Source organism: Mesoplodon bidens, assembly GCF_964165515.1.
Source record: "Mesoplodon bidens genome assembly, chromosome: 3".
NCBI classification, from domain to species: domain Eukaryota; kingdom Metazoa; phylum Chordata; class Mammalia; order Artiodactyla; family Ziphiidae; genus Mesoplodon; species Mesoplodon bidens.
In genome coordinates, this window is record NC_138178.1 from 48,789,595 (window position 1) to 48,810,681 (window position 21,087).

The window sequence follows — 21,087 nt, forward strand, 5'->3', positions numbered from 1 at the left end:
CTTTGCCTCTCAGAAAGGTAGTATACAAAAGGGTGCAAAGGTCCACTATTTACAACTAATGATTCCAAGCAATCATACAGTCAGTCATTCCTAAAAGCTATTCATATTACTAAGACTAGCAGTATAGTTTATGGGACAATGTTTTTCCCAGTTTCTTTAAAATAAACTGGGCCAAGAGGCAGAGGACTAAATGGTGTTCTTACCCTGTCATAATTGTTCACACTCCTATGTCCTAGAAGAGAGTGTTTTTTACCACCTAAGTATAGAATTGAACAAGTATGAATTTTAAGCTGATAACTACACGTAGTTATCACCTTCACATCTAACTGGATATCAAAGCATCTAGAAGTTATTAAATATTTTCACTGAAAACTGTCTCTGTGTTCTGGTACAGCCTTAGAAGCCATTCCCTAAGGTTCTCCAGAATATCAGCATCATTTTCCATGGTGGTTTCATATATTCATGCCTAGAGTTGCAAAAACAGTATTAAGAGGAGGGTAGCCAAATTCTCATCAGGATTCCTATCCAAAGTTGGCGTGCCTCCCCTGTTATTTGCTTCCACTGAAAATAACAAATACAGGGACACCAAATTCAATCAAGCATATACACAATGATCTAAACAGCCATGCAGTACTTTAGCTGTAAAAATAAATTATTGGCACTTAAGCAAATTATATGAAAATAATAATAATATTATTATTAAATAATAAAGGGACATCCTCTCCCTTTTTATTAGTTGTGAAATAAAGCATCCATTGCTAGATATGTTAGGGAAAGAATTTGGCTCTAAACAGCAATAGATGCAAATGTGTTATTACAGATTTCAGAGAAGACCCAGAAATCCTTGGAATAATGGCAGTGAGAATTTACAGCTTTCTTCCAGGAGTGAAGCAGAAGACACGTGGTTAAGAACACGAGATCCACAATCAAGTGACATAAGTTTTCTAAGGCTTAGTTTCCTCATCTATAAAGTGGGGATAACATGTGTGCCTATATACCTCACAGGGTTATTGTGAAGATTTAACAAAATAATGTAAGCAAAGAACTTTATATGGTGCTGGTTATACATCAAAGAGTAATAACTACTTGTACTACCACTGATATTATTAGAACCTTAGGTATTCTACACAGAGAGGTTAAAGGGCCAATTAAAAGTAAATTTAATCTAGACAAATACCATGTGGTTTCACTTACATGTGGAATCTTAAAAAAAAAAAAAAATGAAACAAAACAGAAACCGAGTCATAGATACAGAGAACAAACCAGTGGTTGCCAAAGGGAAGGGGAGTAGGAGACTGGGCGAAATAGGTCAAGGAGATTAAAAGGCACAAACTTCCAATTATAAAATAAGTAAGTTGCGGGGAGGTAACATACAGCATAAGGAATACAGTCAATAATACTGTAATAATTTTGTATGGTGACAGATGTTACTAGACTTATCGTGGTGATCATTTCATAATGTATTTAAATGTCAAGTCACTATGTTGCACACCTGAAGCTAACATAATATTGTATGTCAACTATATTTCAATTTTAAAAAAAGTAAATTTATCTAGCCATCCTCTAGAAGAGTGGTAGGCAAACAACAGCCTGCTAGATAAATGAGTCCTTTTGTTTGGCATGAAAGCTAAAGATGGTTTTTACATTTTCAAATGGTGGGAAAAAATTAAAAGAATAATATTTTGTGTCATGTTAAGATTACATGAAATTCAAATTTAAGTGTCAGTAAGTTTTATTGGAACATAGCCATGCTCATTCATTTACATATTTCCTATTGCTGTTTTCATACTACAATGGCAGAATTCAGCTGCAACAGAGCAAATATGGCCCACAAAGACAAATTATTTACTATCTGGACCTTTACAGAAAAAGATGCCAACCCTTGGTCTAGAATCTAGACTAGAGCAACTATTTAAAAACTAAATGGTTAATACATGGGTGCTTTCCTTTTGTAGTTAACTTGACAGATTTTCAGATAGTTTTTCAAAAGTAATTGTCTAAATCTGCAAGCATTAAAAATTCTATTTAAGGCAATTGCTTCCCATACTCTTATCCTCATATCATTACATTTCTATTTATCAGAAAAAGTTACAAACAAAATCACTCTAAACATTGCTGTTTTTAGGCTCTAATACCACTACTGGCATGTAATAACAAGCAGAACATGAAAAGATCTCCTTACCATGAATACATGTTTACCAAGACAAGTAAGAGTTAAGCACTGAAATCAATGGTAAAGTTAAATGCCAAAAGGAACAGAAAACTAAGTTGCATCCAATGTCACTGATTCTGCAAGCTAACTCATCACCTTTGGGGAAAAAGAAAAGGCTGAAATAAAGGGAGATTTTTGAAAATTACTATAAGATGCAAAGTGAAAGAAATGCAATTATATGATGAGGAAGAAACACAAGTATGAAAAAAGAGCAGAACATTCTTAAACTACATACAAGTAGATAAGAGAAGAAAGGAAACGAGAGAGAAGACAAAACAACAGAAATCATAAAAGGCAGAACAAACACAGTTGAAGATACTTATAAGACATACAAAGCAAAGGAAAATGTTTGACTACAATATCATGGGAAGGAAATCATCAGTTCAAAATCTGACAATCATTTCTTCCTCTCCTTTCTTTCCCAAAGGTCTTGTTTGATTTTGAGAAAACATTATAGGGAAAATGTTGCAGGACTTTATTAAGTATCAGTGAAGAAACTGCTGCAGAGATAAATGATATCTGAAATGTTAAAGGAGCAAAAGAAACAGAAACTGCAGTTGGAGAACTTACACACCCTGATAGGGGAGGTAAACCTGCAAAATGATTAAATTACTCAGAAAATTACAAAGTAACATACAAATGAAGTAGATGATAATTCTACTGGCAGAAAGAAAGGAAAGCAAAGGAATTCATACTCTAGCCTGTGAAGGAAGACTGTAGTTTGGAGCTTGAGGAGGGTCTGAAATACCAGGAGGGGAAATTGGAAAAGGAATCAGATAGGGATGAGCAAAAATGTGCACAAGTGTCATTAACGAATTTATGATTTAACAAGTAGCCAAAATCATAAATGTATTCTATCTAGAATAATTATGCTATTTTCTATAGTAATCGAGCATTAGAGATGACAAGCAGTTAGACAGACTTAAGTACAGAAACTGTCAGAGCTGATAAAGCAAGAAGTCGACATGATTAAGACTTTCCAAGGGCTTCCCTGGTGGCGCAGTGGTTGAGAGTCCGCCTGCTGATGCAGGGGACACGGGTTCGTGCCCCGGTCCGGGAGGATCCCACATGCCGCGGAGCGGCTGGGCCCGTGAGCCATGGCCGCTGAGCCTGCGCGTCCGGAGCCTGTGCTCCGCAGCGGGAGAGGCCACGGCAGTGAGAGGCCCGCGTACCGCAAAAAAAAAAAAAAAAAAAAGACTTTCCAGTACATTACCAGGGGTGAGAACGAAATTACTGACAACAAACTTCTATATGTAGAAAGGAAAATGAAGCCTGGAAGCTGCCAAATAAGGAAAATAGGCAAAAATTGATAGACTACTCTTACTACAGTCAAAAATAAAATATGAGTATTCAAGAGGCCTGTGACTTAGAGGAATGTATTTCTGGGTCATTTCATTACAGCATTCTAGTGATTAAATGACTATGGATATACAGACAATGGTAGAATGAAAAGGGGAAGTCTAAATACATTTTCTACTCTTAAAACACAGAAAAAGAGCTCTCCTAACAAATTACCATATATAAAGACCACGGTCGAGAACAAAATCCATAAAGATAAATCTGAAGTCTTACCAAGTGGAAGTCATTTCAAGATTCCAAAAAGAAATACTCAAAAGGCTTAGAAATTACAAAAATATCTAAAATATTCTTTAAATACTATGCAAATACCCACACTGAAATTTACATAAGAGGATGATGCTTCAGTAGGCCACACACACAAAGGTGTTACAGCATTAAATGACTGGATGATATCACAATATAGAATTTCCAGTTCAATCGGAGTTGGTTGACTCATAGCATATCAACAAAGTAGTACTGGCACAGACTGACAATGATATTGTCTCAACTATATAGATCTATTCTTTAATTGAAATTTTAGTTGTGAAACTATTTTCTAGCCTGATTAATAGCTTAGGAAAGAAAACAGCTCAGGTTTCATTTGTCTCCACATAGTTTTAACTATTTATATACTCTTTGCAAAATTTAAGTACTTACTAATATCATCTTCATGATAAATGACAGAGTGAAATGGCAGAGTGCGGTCTTTAATATATCTGTCTGCTGGCTCAACATAAAATGTGCCACCACGAGTCTGAATGAATCCTTCAAATCTTCCATCAATAACAGACCCATGGCTAAAACTTCCTTCTTCACCTATTAATGAAAGCCACAAACTCTTAAAAATTTGATTTGCACATGAATGTTAAATTCATTCTCCTTTATAAAGCCATTCTTATGTATTGAGAAAAAAACTAAATACAAATTTACCGGGGAAATTAATTTTCACATAAAACATATCAACCTGAATGTGAACAACAACTGGAACTTAGTTAAAATATATATAGTATATATATAGTAACAACAATGAAAAATGGAACATCTGTCTTGCTGACAATCAAATTCCCAGAACCTAGAAGAGTGCCTGGTATGCATGCAATAGTCATTCAAAAAAATGACTTAAATAAACTTAGAGGCAAGCAGATCCACTGATAAAATATACACTTTCAAAATAAAGATATTAAAGTATCTTTTGAATTTCTACTCTAATTGCCATAAGAAAAAAGTTCCTTTCCCACCTAATATATTCTGCACGAACCTTTTAGCTTCCTTACCACCAGTAGGTTTTATAAATACATTTTTAAAATAAGACAGGGGCTTCCCTGGTGGCGCAGTGGTTGAGAGTCCGCCTGCCGATGCAGGGGACACGGGTTCGTGCCCCGGTCTGGGAGGATCCCACATGCCGCGGAGCGGCTAGGCCCGTGAGCCATGGCCACTGAGCCTGCGTGTCCGGAGCCTGTGCTCTGCAACGGGAGAGGCCACAACAGAGAGAGGCCCGCGTACCGCAAAAAAAAAAATAAATAAAAATAATAAAAATAATAAAAATAAAAATAAGACAGTATTAAATATTTCAGAAGCAATTTGAACAAAAGTATGCCAACAATTCTTTCTAAGATATTGGGAAAAGGTTCATGATAGTGTCCCATCAATTATACTTCTTTAGGGAAAGACAATTATAAGAAAAAAGGTAGTTTTGGTTCGGTCATAAAGAAAAGCTGAGTACCAAACATCAAATGATAAGAAGAGGTGGGAAGTTAGGAGGGGGCTTTAAAAGTTAAATTTGCCATTCAAAAATTTCTCATTAAAACAAAAATCAGGCTTTCTGCAATTTCTAAGTTGTAGATTAACAGTAATTAGTTGACTTTAAGTTAATCATAGACTGAAGCTGACTCCAAGACCTTTGTATTTTAAATGATATGATGTTTATCTGCAAACTCATTTAGTCTTGTACACTTTTTGACTGTCACCTACCAAAAAAAGGGGGGGGCGGGGGGCTGGGAGACTACTAAATTACTTGCCCAGCAAGGTAAATGATCAAGAAAATAACAGAAAACTATAATCTAACATTAGAAATCTTGACCTATGGAAAAACACTTTCCTTTTCCATTGAAGAATTATAAGAATACAAAAAAACTTTTAATTTTTTAACTACGCTTGATCTACAAATAAGAAATTTTAAGTACAGAAATGTCTCATTTACCCATCATCATAAGAAAAAAAAAGAAACCTTTCTCAAAGCATTTAATTTTTCAAGTCAGGATTTTGAGTGGAAATCTCTCTAATATGTAGAAATGAAATTTAACTTTCAATTAACTTTAATAACTCTTAATAAATAGGATCATCTTGAGTATTTATTAACATACAGTTATAACTCAATGATATTTTGCCCCTAATACCTCCAGAAGACTTTGATTTTTTAACTTTTTTACGACTTCCATCAATTGCTCTGTTCTCCCTACATTACTAAGCTGACAGATATAATTTTCCATTGGGCTAATAAGTGTGTCCCCCATCTCCCTAATATCTTTTTAAATCTGGTGTAGTAAGAGAAATTCATTAGAATTGTGAACAAAAAGCAAATAGATCCAGAGGAAGGAAGGCCCTGGGAGGATTTTCCTATGAACGACTTTGTCACATTATTTTTGGCTGTTAAGATAATCTTTACAGTTTCGTTATAAAACAGTTAAGTTACTGTTAATTCCTTGCCTGGAAGATCAGAAAATTATATAAATCATTAAAAATTTTTTTAAAACCTAACAGTTTGGAGGTAATGAGAGAGTCAAAACTTCTTACCTTTCAGAAGTCAGACGCTGCATAATTCAATACTAAACATATATGTAAAGGTTGATCCAAGAATTACTTCATTCTTCAAAGCCCATTGCTCTTCACGATACACTCAAATCTCCCCAGGATTTATCCCATCTTTCTGAAATATTTGCCTATACTTCAAAATGCATATATTTCCTTGTATAGAAAAAAATTAAAGAGGGTTCTTTTAAGGTTCAACTTACCATAAATATGTCCAGTGTAAATATGAGAGGTATCATAATCAAGTACCGTATTTGATGTTTCCACCCTAAATTCATCACTGAAAAGGGAAGTGTCCCTCTTCATTCGTAGGTTGAAATGTCTGCAAACAGGGTAGGAAAGGAAAAAAAATGAAATTAAAAGGATCCAAATTTAAACAATTATTTTTTTAATTAAAAAAAATCTGCAAAATGTGAATTGTTTCACACAATTTGTCTATTTGGGAAATAACTGGCCAAGATTCTCTTATAAAAATTCTGCTCTGAAATTCAAGCTAACACTGTGATACAACTCACATACAATTAAACAGCAATCATCTAGGGATATATTAAAAAAATAAATGCCTACAGACTGATTCTCACATGGTGAAACAAGATCATTCCAACAGCAACTAAGTTGCTTGAAGATAAAAACAAGCTTCGTGACCCAATTACTGTTAATTCACCACTACCTGTCTCCCCTCTCTAGTAATTCCATAGCTTTTCCATTTTCCCCTATTGTTCACAACTCAGATAAGAGAATACATAAGGAAGTGCCATCTGATTAGATACTTAACATCTCTTCTCACAAAAGCAAGTATGTATGCTCTTTCTTTCACACACAGACACACACATACAGGAAGACAGACACACACACACAGAAAACTTTACAACTCCTTTATTTTTCCCTGGGGCATCTTCTTCTAATTCTTTTTAGACCTTTCTCAGTTCAATTTGGAGATCCCAAACCCAAAGGACCATGATATTAGCTGAAATCATACTCATTCTAACTGTCCTCTATAAAGGAAAAGGAAAGACCAAAATACTGAAATAAAGTTAAATAAAGAAATCTAGGGTTTTAGAATCAAACTCAGAATCAAAATCTTAAGCCTAAATCTTAAGCCTAGTAAATCCTTACTAGCCCAGGATTCTTGTCCATTAAATGAAGATAACACATTCTATTTTCTGGAACCATTTTAAGGATTAGAGATTATAACGTATGTAAAGTCATTAACACAGTACCTGGCACAAAGGAGATGTAAAGGGTAGCAAAGTAGCTATCATTATTTAACTTTAAAAACTATATCAAGTCTCTTTTATAACTGCCATAAAGGTCTGCATATAACACAATTTCTACTCAGTGAATATGAACCAAAGTCTTTAATTAGCCAACCCCCAAATGTTAGTAGGATGTGGAATAATTTGAACTCTGACACATTGCTGGCGGAAGTAAAAAATGGTACAATCACTTTGGAAAACTGGCTGTTTCTTATAAAGGTAAACATACAAAACCCCTATGACCCACAATTCTATACCAAGAGAAATGAAAATATAAAATATATGTCCACACAAACAATTGGACACAAATGTCCAAAGCAGCTTTATTCATAATAGCCAAAACCTGGAAATAACCTAAATGTCTATCAGCAAGTAAAGAGAGAAAAAAAGGTTGTGGCTTATTCATACAGTAGCAAACTATTCAGCAATAAAATCATCAAACTACTAAAAATAGGTACTTTTATAAAACACAAAAGAATGCACACAGTATATATAATTCCATATATATGTAATTCCAGAATAGGCAAAATCTATCGTTAGTGACAGAAAGCAGATCAGTAGTTGCCTGGGATGGAGAGACTAAGAGCAAAAGGGAATGAAGGAATTTTTTGCTCTGATGGAAAAGTTCTACACCTTGATTTGAATGGTGGTTCACAAGTGTATACATTTGCCAAAACTTAAACTATACACTTGAAATGAATATATTTTATGTAAACTATACTTCAATAATGTTGATTCTAAAGAAAAAATCAAATAATTTTTCAAGTGAATAGGGGTCAACAGTTGGGTATAGCCATTACCTTCATAGAGTATCACCCTTTCTGAACACTATTTTATCTTTTTCCCTTAATTTCCTGTATTGGCAACCTTTTATTTTGCAGCTGCACTCATTTCTACCTGCCTAAACCTCTCACCAAAAAACTCCTAGGGCTTCCCAACTACTGTGACAAGGACTGTAGGCTAGGAAAGACATCCTTAGAACCTTAACGTTCCAATCTACTGCAGCAAGTAATCAACAAAGCCAAACACATCTTCTAAATGGGAACTCCACAAAGTCAAAAAAAGACAATCCTAAACAAACAGGAATCTTGCCTGAATTCTTGTTGTATATCCTTTTCATAAAATTCCTTTTAACCAACTAATAGACATGAAATTCTTGATCATAAATGTGAGTGTAAATACACACATTATTTTTTAAAGGATCACATTTTGAAAAATCATTAATTTATCATTTATACACTTTTAATTTACTATATAAACACCACCTCTAAAAGAGCATCTTTGTTAAACAGACTAAACAGTAAAAATCTAAGGGCTTAATATGTTTGTCATTCAGGATTTATTATTCAGCAAAACTGTTTTACCTTAAAATCATTATAAGCAGCAGCATTAGTACTCTATATCTCCCTCCCCCAAAATAGTAAAAGCTTCAGAAAGGACATTTAAGTTCAATATAAGAACAATCTATGCTGCAATCCTTACTCAAAAAAATAGTTTTATATCACTTTACATGTCTATGCAGATAGCAATCCTAGAGGGATGTTGTAACAGAGAGAATTTAAGAACACTTGAAGTAGGCCCCTTCTAATCTTAATATTGATTGCATAAGCAAATCATCTCATATATACAAAACATTATTCTCACTATTGATTTAAATTGGATTGAAACCATATATAAAATCAGTTTTCAATTATGCACATATAGAGTCAAGAAGCAACACAGATAATAAAACAAAAAATCAAATTTACATCATATGCCCAAGATGCACTGCTCTATTAATATCAAAATTAATGTGCATCTGAAACATATATAAACAAAGAAGGAATGGAACAAGGGTGAGCCTGGAAGGCAGGTAAATGGTAGAAGAAGCCAGACTGAATTAAACTCTGTCACAATCCATGAAACAGATCAACTACAAATGAATAATCAGAAGCTGGATATATTATTCCATTAACTAAGTCATTGAATTCCAGTTCTCTAATTTTAATTCCACTACCATCTGTTTGATAGTTCATATCTTTACACTATTTTAATATTTATATAAATTGCAAATTCTTTGCAATAGTCCTGTCAGACAACACATTATAAAGTAATAATAATAATTAGCTGATGAACACATCCTACCTTCCCAATTTCTCAACAAGCCTTGAATAAAAAAATCATCTGAAAACATAACCTGATTCTTTTTATTTTATTTTATTTTATTTATTTTTTGGCTGCATTGGATCTTCGTTGCTGTGCGTGGGCTTTCTCTAGTTGCAGTGAGTGGCGGCTACTCCTTGTTGCGGTGCGCGGGCTTCTCATTGCAGTGGCTTCTCTTGCAGAGCACGGGCTCTAGGCGCATGGGTTTCAGTAGTTGTGGCTCGCGGGCTATAGAGCGCAGGCTCAGTAGTGTGGCACATGGGCTTACTTGCTCCACAGCATGTGGGATCTTCCCAGACCAGGGCTCGAACCCATGTCCCCTGCACTGGCAGAAGGACTCTTAACCACTGCACAACCAGGGAAGTCCCAACCTGATTCTTTAATTGCTTAAACTTTTGGCCCAAAGGTCAGAAAAACTACAGTGAACACTGCCTTATAAAAATCACTGTATTTTGGGAAAAGAGTTTGGTGGTTCCTCAAAAAGTTAAACAGAATTACCATATGATCCAGCAATTCTACTTCTATGTATATACCCAAAGGAATGGAAATCAGGGACTCAGATACTTGTACACCAGTGTGTGTGGCAGCATTATCCATAATAGCCAAAAGATGGAAACAATCCTAATATTCATCAACATATGGATTTCAAGATGTATGTATGGGGAATTCTCTGGTGGTCCAGTGGTTAGGGATCCGCACTTTCATGGCCAAGGGCCCAGGTTCGATCCCCGGTCAGGGAACTAAGGTCCCATAAGCCGCATGGCACGGCCAAAAAAAAAGATGTACATATGATTGGTATGTACATACAATGGATTATTCAGCCTTAAAAAGGAATGAAATTCTGATATACTACAACACATATGAACATTAGAAACATGCTAAGTGAAAAGAGCCAGATGCAAAAGGCCACATATTATATGACTCCAGTTATGAAGGACCTAGAATAGGCAAATTTCTAGAGACAGAAGGTAGAACACAGGTTACCAAGGGCTGGTAGGAGGGCAGAATTAGAAGTTATTGTTTCTGTTTGGTATAATCAAAAAGCTCTAAAAATGAATCGTGGTGATAGTTAGACAACACTTTGAATGTACCTAATGCCACTGAATTGTACACTTAAAAATGATTAAAATAGTAAGTTACATGTTATTTTGCCACCATAAAAATAAATAAATTTAAAAAAATCATTGTACTGGGACTTACCTGGTGGCGCAGTGGTTAAGACTCCATGCTCCCATTGCAGGGGGCCAGGTTTGATCCCTGGTCAGGGAACTAGATCCCACATGCATGCCACAACTAAGAGTTCACATGCCACAACTAAGGAGACTGCATGCTGCAACTAAGGAGCCCAACTGCTGCAAATAAAGGAGCCCACGTGCACCAATTAAGGAGCTGGAGAGCTGCAACTAAGGAGCCCACGAGCCGCAACTAAGACCCGGCGCAACCAAATAAATAAATAAATAAACATTTTTAAAAAAATCATTGTATTCCCAAAAGCTACGGTATAAAATAAAATTGTGCGGGCAGAGATACCCTTCCTAGTGGTAAAAGCCCCTAGAGAATTGTTTGAGATAGTAGTATTGTGATGATAATGATGAGATTATAACATTCTTCTTAAATTTATATAGGTTTACAGTTTTCAGAGCACTTTCACACATATTACTGTATCCCGTCCTCACAGTAACATTGCAAAGGAAGCCCGATGAATATTTTTATCAAAGGGTATGACTCAGGTCACAAGACTAGAATTAGGACTAGAACTCTAGTATTTGGTTTCTGCATCTTGCTTTCAGTCATACCACGAATGCCTCTCAAGCATGTGCCAGAAGCAGTCAAGCTAATATACGCTGAGTGTTGTAGCAGTCTTAATGTATGTAATATTATCAGTCTTCACCAAGTCACCTTTTAAAATCTGAACAAATGCAAGTAAGATACAGAAGTGAAAATATAACCTTATTCGAATTTTACTGAAAATTCTACTTTACAACACCACCATAAGAAGTTCCCTTTGATTATTAATCCCATTTTACTATGTTTCTTTCAGTAAGTTTAGTTCCCTTATTTATTTATTTATTTATTTATTTGGCTGTGTTGGGTCTTCGTTTCTGTGCAAGGGCTCTCTCCAGTTGTGGCAAGCGGGGGCCACTCTTCATCGCGGTGCGTGGGCCTCTCACTATCGCGGCCGCTCTTGTTGTGGAGCACAGGCTCCAGACGCGTAGCCTCAGTAGTTGTGGCTCACGGGCCCAGGTGCTCCGCGGCATGTGGGATCTTCCCAGACCAGGGCTCGAACCCATGTCCCCTGCATTGGCAGGCAGATTCTCAACCACTGCGCCACCAGGTAAGCCCTCTTTTTTTTATTATTATAATATAGTATACTGTAATCAAAGATAAACTTTAGATTTCCTCTGAGGAGGAAGATGCTCTGTATAAGGAACATCATTTGCACTGGGAATATTTTCCTACTGTTAGATTTAATCACTATGTTGATTCTATGAATCAATAGTATTTTGTCTCTCATCTTGATTATAGTAGTTCTATTATAATTCTTTCCTCAGTGGCATATAGTAAAGTTATAAAGAATAGAGTAAAATTATAGGAGGGCAAAATCAGCTAACAAATGACAGCAATTTGAAAAAATACACGAAACAGATTTCAAATCTCGGGCCTCAGTGCTTTGAAAATGCAGTTGTACCATGTGGTAATAATAGTTGGTTTTCCCCTCTAAGGCTTGAGAAAAGCACTCTAAATCTAAACTAAACAAACAAACAGAGGTACCAGAACCACCTTTGGTACAGAACAACAAAATTAATTATGCTAGGATATGATTCTTTAAGTTTTTGGATGATCATATACCTTCTATATTAAAGAGGTACCATTCTATATATTAGAACAGTAAGAATATAAAGTGAAAAGAAGTTGCCTTTTCCCATATGATAGCTATTTAAGCTAAAGATAATATGGCTCTGACTCTCAGAAGAAAACAGCAGTAGTTAAAGGTGCATCCCTTGAACTGAAGTCATATTAGGACAAAAAGCCTCGACTAATCAAGTACCTTGGTAACAGGGGGAAGAAACCTGAGAGCAAAAACCTTGCTTCCAAGTATGTCTGTAATCCAGCAGTCCCAGACAGGTCTACTGTGTCTAAATGGAACAGGTTATGGTAGGCCTGGGTAGTGATTCCTAGAAATAAAACAGTACTTAATAGCCATCCCTGACATTTCTAGGTATTCTTTTCCTTGTAACATTCACCTTCTTCTTAATAAAGATGCTTGACAGAGTCTCCACCCAAATTATTTTTGTAAGACAAGTTGCCAGTATTAACAGCAAATATTACTATGAGTCAAATATCTAGTTTACTTCCACTAGTATACTTTTGAAACAGCAAAGTCCTTTTTCAAATTATCTTAAAGAAGCCACTATCTGCCTCCTCCAAAAAAAAAAGGATAAAACAGAACAGGTTGGTACAAGGGGAAAGGGCAGAGTCAGCCCACCTGCGGCCCATTGGGAAGAACCTGAGGCAACCTCCAAAGAAATTCTAGGGTTCTACAGTTTGAAAAACACAGTTCCAGGCTTTACTGATGGCCCTGAGGTAGATAGATTACCTCAAATAAGCAAAAATACATATACGAGATTCCTCAAGAGTTCCCAAAGAAGATAAAAGTGAAACTAAAACTCAAGCAAAAATAAGTAAATTTATCCTGTGTAAGGAGAAGCAGGGACTTCCCTAGTGGCGCAGTGGTTAAGAATCTGCCTGCCAATGCAGGGGACAGAGGTTCAACCCTTGGTCCGGGAAGATCCCACATGCCGTGGAGCAACTAAGCCCATGCCCCACAACTACTGAGCCCGTGAGCCAAAGCTACTGAGCCGACGTGCCACAACTACTGAAGCTGGCGTGCCTAGAGCCTGTGCTCCGCAACAAAGAGAAGCCACCGCAATGAGACGTCAGTGAACCACAACAAAGAGTAGCCCCCGCTCGCCTCAACTAGAGAAAGCCCGCGTGCAGCAATGAAGACCCAAGGCAGCCAAAAATAAATTAATTAAATTAATTAAATTAAAAACAAAAGAAATACTTTTACACTCTTATTTCCATTCCTTTTTCAAAACAGGAGGAAGCTCAGTTTTTTAAAACTCATTCCCTCTCTTCATATCACATAAACCCTAGTTAGTGCTTAAAAACATGAAAAATAAAAATATTTCATGTTAAAATCTTATCCAAGAAGCTAAGCTCAGAGCCATCATCAGCTCCCAATTTAACTTCTTCAACACAGAATTAACGTGAACACAACTCAGTTGCTATTTCTTATTTCAGTAAGTAATTCAAGTAGCCAGTGTAGCCTTCAGAGTTTTAAAAAACATATTTGTTAGGCTTTTAATTTCTGTGTAACGAGGAATCAGGCAATCAGGCAATAACTAAGAATTGCATATCTTAGAAAATCCACTGCTGAGACAAAGAGTGGTATGAAATATACTTAAACAAAAGTATATGCTAAAGGGCACTGTACCTGACATAAAATAGGTACAAATAAATACCATTTTCCTTTAGGAATTTTTGCTCAAACTTGCTCAAACCTTGTTGGAATAGCTTTCAGTGTCAGGTCAGTATTTTTTTTTTTTTTTTTTTTTTTGCGGTACACGGGCCTCTCACTGTTGTGGCCTCTCCCGTTGCGGAGCACAGGCTCCGGACACGCAGGCTCAGCGGCCATGGCTCACGGGCCCATCTGCTCCGTGGCATGTGGGATCCTCCCGGACCGGGGCACGAACCCGTGTCCCCTGCATCGGCAGGCGGACCCTCAACCACTGCGCCACCAGGGAAGCCCAGGTCAGTATTTTTTTTAATTTTGTTTTTCCATATCCATAACAATAGCATTTTTACACAATTCTAATTTATTCTGTTGCTCTTCTTTATGAGCTGGCATCTATCTGTGCTCCCTAGATTCTCACTTCTGCTTCTTAAAGTGTGCTGGTTTGTCTATGGAGTTAAAAGCACCCTGGGTTTCTGCTACGCTACTCATGATGTGTCAAAGATAAAGTCCAAGACAATTCCTGAGTAACCCAGCTCCAGTCAGGACCCAAAGAGAATACTTATGCCTTTCACAGGTTACCTGGGCCACATCCTTGATACCCTCACATTTCAGAGGCAGGGAGAACTTGAGTCTCAAACTGCAAAGAAACTTCAAATCAAATTATCTGACCATTTATTTTGAACAGTTTGTAAATGTACAGTTAAGGCTACAGGAATAATTATCTTATCAAAATCAGAAAAAAGAAAACTCCAAAACATCGTACTGCACTTAGATAAAATTTTGGTATCTTTTACACTATATACAAATCACATATTAGATGGAAACAATTTCTGATTTATTATGTACCTAAACAATTAAACACAGAAGCATAAAAAATAGTTTATTACTGACTAGACAGTGTTTTGAGTTCTTTTTAATTTAGTTACTTGAGTGTTACTAATATATTTTGTAGAACTTTAAAGCAGGAAGAGGCCTTAAACATTATCTCATCCATACTTCAAGGTTTTACTAATAAGGAAGCTAAGGCTCAAAAGAACCTCTAGATAACACATGTCAAGTCAGAAGGGAACACCATTCAGGCTCCAAATTACCACAGTACTCCTTTCTCTACCCAGTTTACGACTGTTTCAATACATATATTATACTTCCTATAAAAATCACAAGTTCTTTACTAAGTAGCTTCCTACTCAAATGTAAATCTATGAAAGGCAGTAAAGTTAGCAAAGTCGTGAGAAGACCAGAAAATAAAGTTGATTGCCCAAAGTATATAATGGAAAACAAAACATGAAGGAAATGTTTAAAAATACATATACACACAAGAAAAAAAAATGTAGCTTCATGATGTATATGAGTCAAATTATTATGCTATACGTCTTAAATTTATACAGTGCTATATGTCAATTATATCTCAATAAAACTGGAAGAGAAAAAAAAAGAGCAATGGTTTTTCATGGAATTCTCAAGAATGGACATTAGGCTTAAAGAATCTCAACATTCCTTCATTTAACACTGATATTTGTAAACTTGGGATGTGATCCACCCTTTCTTATTTAGGAAACGTGGAAGCCAGGTTGAAAGAATTGTGTTCATGTGCTTAGGCATAAAACAAACAGAACAAAGAATGATTTTAATACTGAAAGACACACACACACACACACACACACACACACCCTACAGAGGCTGTGCTAGTACCCCAAACCCACATTTTGTATATGGTAGGGAAGAAGAAGAAACTTAGCAGGAAATCTATAATTACATTTATCAAGGTCATTTTTGTAGGCCTATTTCAAGGAAAGGGAGAAATGAAACTATGAGATCATCACATTTTTAACTAAGGTATGTTATAAGGTAGTCACAATAACCATGTTTTAGGGCACAAACTCTGAGACAGTGTGAATATACAAGTATAATAATTGAGAAAACAAAATTAAATTCCTGAGTTCAGATCTATTCTAGAAAATGTAGTATATGTATATAGTTAATTAAACAGATTTCTGTTAAAAGTACCTAAGATAATCACTAATACAAAGAATGAGATTTCCTGGGTCCAGGTCCTTTGCTGAGAGCCTAAGCTAGAAGTAAGTCCTCCTCCCTTTGAATATGTACAGCATTTTATCTGTAAAGCACCATATCACATTTTCTTCTTATACAATGACTTACGCACATCTTGCAGCTCCTATCAGAATAACTAAATAACAGCGTGTACTTGTACACTCTCTCTCAGTTACTCTCACACATGTACCAAAAAAAAACAAAAGGAGGTAGGGATTTGGTTTTGCCATATGTTCAATATGAATTATGTAATGGAGCTAATAAAAATCTAATGATGTAATAGAAATGTGGTATCCAAACCAAAGGCAGCTAGAATCTCAACTTTTCCTTTTGGCAGTCACACGATATTTGCAATACAGCATTAAATTTACTTTGAGATAGTTATTAAAAGCTTAGGAAGGCTTAATGATTGCTTATTATTTCATGGTACCAATAAAGAATGGGTAATTAAAATTTTTACTGAGGTTAAGGGTCATAAAAATTTACATGATTTGCCATCACTAAAATTTTTATCTAGAAGAACAGATCCTGAAATGAATTTTTTCTTCCTTCAAAACAAAGTAGATTTTATAACTTGAAAGTACTTTTTTCTATAATGATCATTGTTTTATAATATGGAAATTAAGTTAAGTAATGCATTAATTTCCATGTGCAAAATACTTTGTTTCATAGCAGTTCTTATTATCTGATTTTTTTCATCCATTAAAATCTTTCTTGAGTGTCTATAGTATAAGGGCAAATAGCAGACACACTAAATAGTAGCATGTGTCTGCCTGTGAGGAAGAAAAAACACAGTTACAGAAAAATAAACAAGAAATACACACATGAAAAGGAAGAGATATGGAACCAATGCCAACGGTACAGGTAAGTAATTTAAAGGTTCAGAGGAAGGTGTAAATAAAGCTTCAAAGAAGTAGAACTTGAATTGTGTATTAAAAGGTGATCAGAATTTAAGATAAATAATATAGGAAACAAACTGTACATGGTATATTCAGCAATGAGAAGCTCATTCTGAATGAAACAGACACAATATTAGGAAGTGGAACAAAGTAAGTTTAGAATAGACTTGAGTTAATTTACAAAGAATCTTGAAAGCCCAGTTAAGAAATCTGGCTAACAATCATTAATTGAACACTTTAGAGCAATAAGCTGACGTGAAAAAGGAAGCATTTAAGGAAGAGTCATCTTGTAGCAGTACATAGGATAGCTTTAATGATAAATGGAATGGAAGCTGGGAAACCTATTAGGAGGTGAATAATAAATCAGGGTTACAACTGCAGAAAAAGTACAAAAGGAATAGACTTATTCATTACAGCAGGCAAGGCAGAGAATCTGACAAAGAATACTTGAAGATTTTGTATCTGAGTACTCCTAACAGACAAAGAAAAAAATAATATGGGGTCTTGAATCAGCCAGGTCCAGGTAAAATCTGTGCTACATAACTTTAAAGAAGTTATTTAACTTTTGTGAGTCTTAGTTTCCTTGGATATAAAAAGATTTACCTTGTTTAGGTGTAGAGAGATTAAATAAGAAAATGCATATAAAGCATCTATGTACCTGGAACACAACAGGACAAAATAAATGTGATTTTTTTTTTACCTCTCTCCCTTGGCTCCCTGTTCTTTATTCCTTAACAATTCTGTCTGAGAATCAAGCAGTACAGTAGGTCATCTGTCTACAAGTTGTCATTTTAGAGCTGATAAAATGGAGTTAATGAGAAATTAAATGACTTATTTAATGGCCTACAACTAGCTATCTTCACTGTTGGCACCAGAGAACAGACACATAGGCCATAAAACACATAAAATTAGCTGAACCACAAACATAGACTCTTCTTTAAAGACACATCCTCTAATAATACAATAGATGATCTGATTCATAAACCTAAAACATTTAAATGTGACTGTTTCCTTAACAACATAAAAAGGGCAATCCATTTTAAAAGAAAACATTTTTTAATGTATATACCAAATTTCAGCATAGGCTGAATTTCCAAATGCGGACCTTTCCATTAGAGAAGGAAAATTAAGGGTATAAATTTCTTCTCTTAATATAGATTGAATACATGGGAACTTCAGACACAGTTAGCATAAATTTACTCACCTTCCATGAGCATGGAAATCTAGACGTAAAAACTGGTCCTCATGTGAAACTGCTCTTTTGGCACGCTGGTGTTTTTGGTGTAATGAATCCACATCATAAGATAATCCTTCATAATGTCTAATGTATTTATTTAAAGGATTTCCATACTGACCTATAAAAAATAAACAATTTGAATTAATGTCATCTTGTGGCCCATTCTAGTTCTGATATGACTCCATGATTATTCAAATATCTATAAATATGAAACTGTTTCACTAATCCTAGTACTTTATTTTCATATACTTTTTTTTTTTTTTTTTTGGCTATGCCGTGTGGCATGCAGGATCTGAGTTCCCCCACCAGGGATCGAATCTGCGCCCCCTGCAGTGGAAACATGGAGTCTTAACCACTGGACTGCCAGGGAAGTCCCTAAAAACTTATTATAATGGGAATTTTAACCACACACACGTTTTGATGTTAGCCATAGGTTTGTCTAGGATGTCCTTTATCAGGTTGACAAAGTTATCTTCTATTAATACTTTGCTGATAAAAACTATCAGGAAGAGGTGTTGACTTTTGTCACCCACTCTTTCTGCATCTGTTAAGATGATTATAATAGATAACCAACAAGGACCTACTGTATAGCACAGGGAATTATACTTATAAGGGAAAAGAATCTGAAAAAATACATATATGTAAAATATGTATAAATGAATCACTTTGCTGTACACCTGAAACTAACACAACATTGTAAATCAACTATACTGCAATAAAAATAAGTAAATAAATTTTTTAAAGAGATGATTATATGGTTCTTTCTTTTTAGTTTATTAATAATGGAAAATTAAATTGACTGATTTTCATGGGCAGAAGAACTAAATAGACACTTCTCCAAAGAAGACATGCAGATGGCCAACAGACACGTGAAAAGATGCTCAACATCACTAATTATTACAGAAGTGCAAATCAAAACTACCATGAGGTACTACCTCACACCAGTCAGAATGGGCATCATTAAAAAGTCTACAAACAATAAATGCTGGAGAGGGTGTGGAGAAAAAGGAACCCTCCTACACTACTGGTAGGAATGTAAGTTGGTGCAGCCACCATAGAGAACAGTGGAGGCTCCTCAAAAGACTAAAAATAGAGTTACCATACAATCCAGCAATCTTACTCCTAGGTATACATCTGTACAAAACTATATTTCAAAAAGATACATGCAGGCTTCCCTGGTGGCACAGTGGTTAAGAATCCGCGTGCCAATGCAGGGGACACGGGTTCAAGCCCTGGTCCGGGAAGATCCCACATGCTGCACAGCAACTAAGCCCATGTTCCACAACTACTGAGCCTGCACCCTAGAGCCCGTGAGCCACAGCTACCAAGCCCTCGTGCCGTAACTACTGAAGCCTGCGCGCCTAGAGCCCGTGCTCCACAACAAGAGAAGCCACCACAATGAGAAGCCCACACACTGCAATGAAGAGTAGCTCCCACTCACTGCAACCAGAGAAAGCCCACGTGCAGCAATGAAGACCCAATGCAGCCAAAAATAAATTAAATAAAAATTTTTAAAAGATACATGCACCCCCTATGTTCATAGCAGCACTATTCACAATAGCTAAGACATGGAAACAACCTAAATGTCCATCAACAGATGAATGGGTAAAGAAGATGTGGTACATACATACAATGGAATACAACTCAGCCATAAAAGAACAAAATAATGCCTTTTGGAGCAACATGGATAGAACTAGAGAATATCATACTAAGTGAAGTAAGTCAGAAAGAGAAAGACAAATACCATATGGTATCACTTATATGTGGAATCTAAAATATGACACAAATGAACTTATCTGCAAAACAGAAACAGACTCACAGACATAGAGAACAAACTTGTGGTTGCCAAGGGTGGGCATGGAGGAGGGGTGGAGTGGGAGTTTAGGGTTAGCAGATGCAAACTATTACACAGAGAACAGATAAACAACAAGGTCCTCCTGTATAGGACAGGGAACTATATTCAATATCCTGTGATAAACCATAATGGAAAAGAATAAAAAAAGAATGTATATATATATATGTATGTATAACTGAATCACTTTACTGTATAGCAGAAATTAACACAACATTGCAAATCAACTATAGTTCAATTTTTAAAAAATTGTTCATTTTCTAATGTTAAACCAACCTTGCATTACTGATATAAATCCCACTTGAATATAGTGTATTATGCTTTATAATACTGTTGGATTGAATTTGCTATAATTTTGTTTAGAATTTTTGTTTTCTATGTTCATGAGAGATACTGGTCTGTAGTTTTCTTGGACTGTCTTTATCAAGTTTTGGTATCAGTATAAAAAAAAGACCTTGTAAGTATTACCTCTTCTTCAATTTTCTAGACAAATGTATGTAGAATTGGTATTATTTCCTCCTTAAATGTTTGATAGAATTCACCAGTGAAGCCATCTTGGCCTGGAATTTTCTTTGTGAAAGGTTATTAATGACGTCAATTTGATATATAAACAGCTATTCTGGTTATCTACTTCTTGAGTGACCTTTGGTAAGAATTTGTCCATTTTACCTAGGCTGTTGAAGTTATGGAGATAAAGCTGTTCATAATATTCCCTCATTATGTTTTTTATATCTTTTGAATCTATAGTGATGTTACCTCCCTCATTCCTGAT

At 35.6% G+C, this 21,087-nt stretch overlaps 1 protein-coding gene across 1 annotated transcript in view; it reads right to left on the reverse strand.

The window, feature by feature from the left end:
* Positions 1–21,087, reverse strand: part of ADAM10 (ADAM metallopeptidase domain 10) — a 119,095-nt gene that overhangs the window by 71,008 nt on the left and 27,000 nt on the right. The window contains exons 2-4 of the mRNA XM_081228747.1: positions 18,431–18,581; positions 6,562–6,680; positions 4,208–4,366 (exon numbers count right to left, since the gene is read on the reverse strand). Of these exons, the coding sequence (XP_081084873.1) occupies positions 4,208–4,366; positions 6,562–6,680; positions 18,431–18,581 (429 nt within the window). The remainder of the gene's footprint in view (positions 1–4,207; positions 4,367–6,561; positions 6,681–18,430; positions 18,582–21,087) is intronic.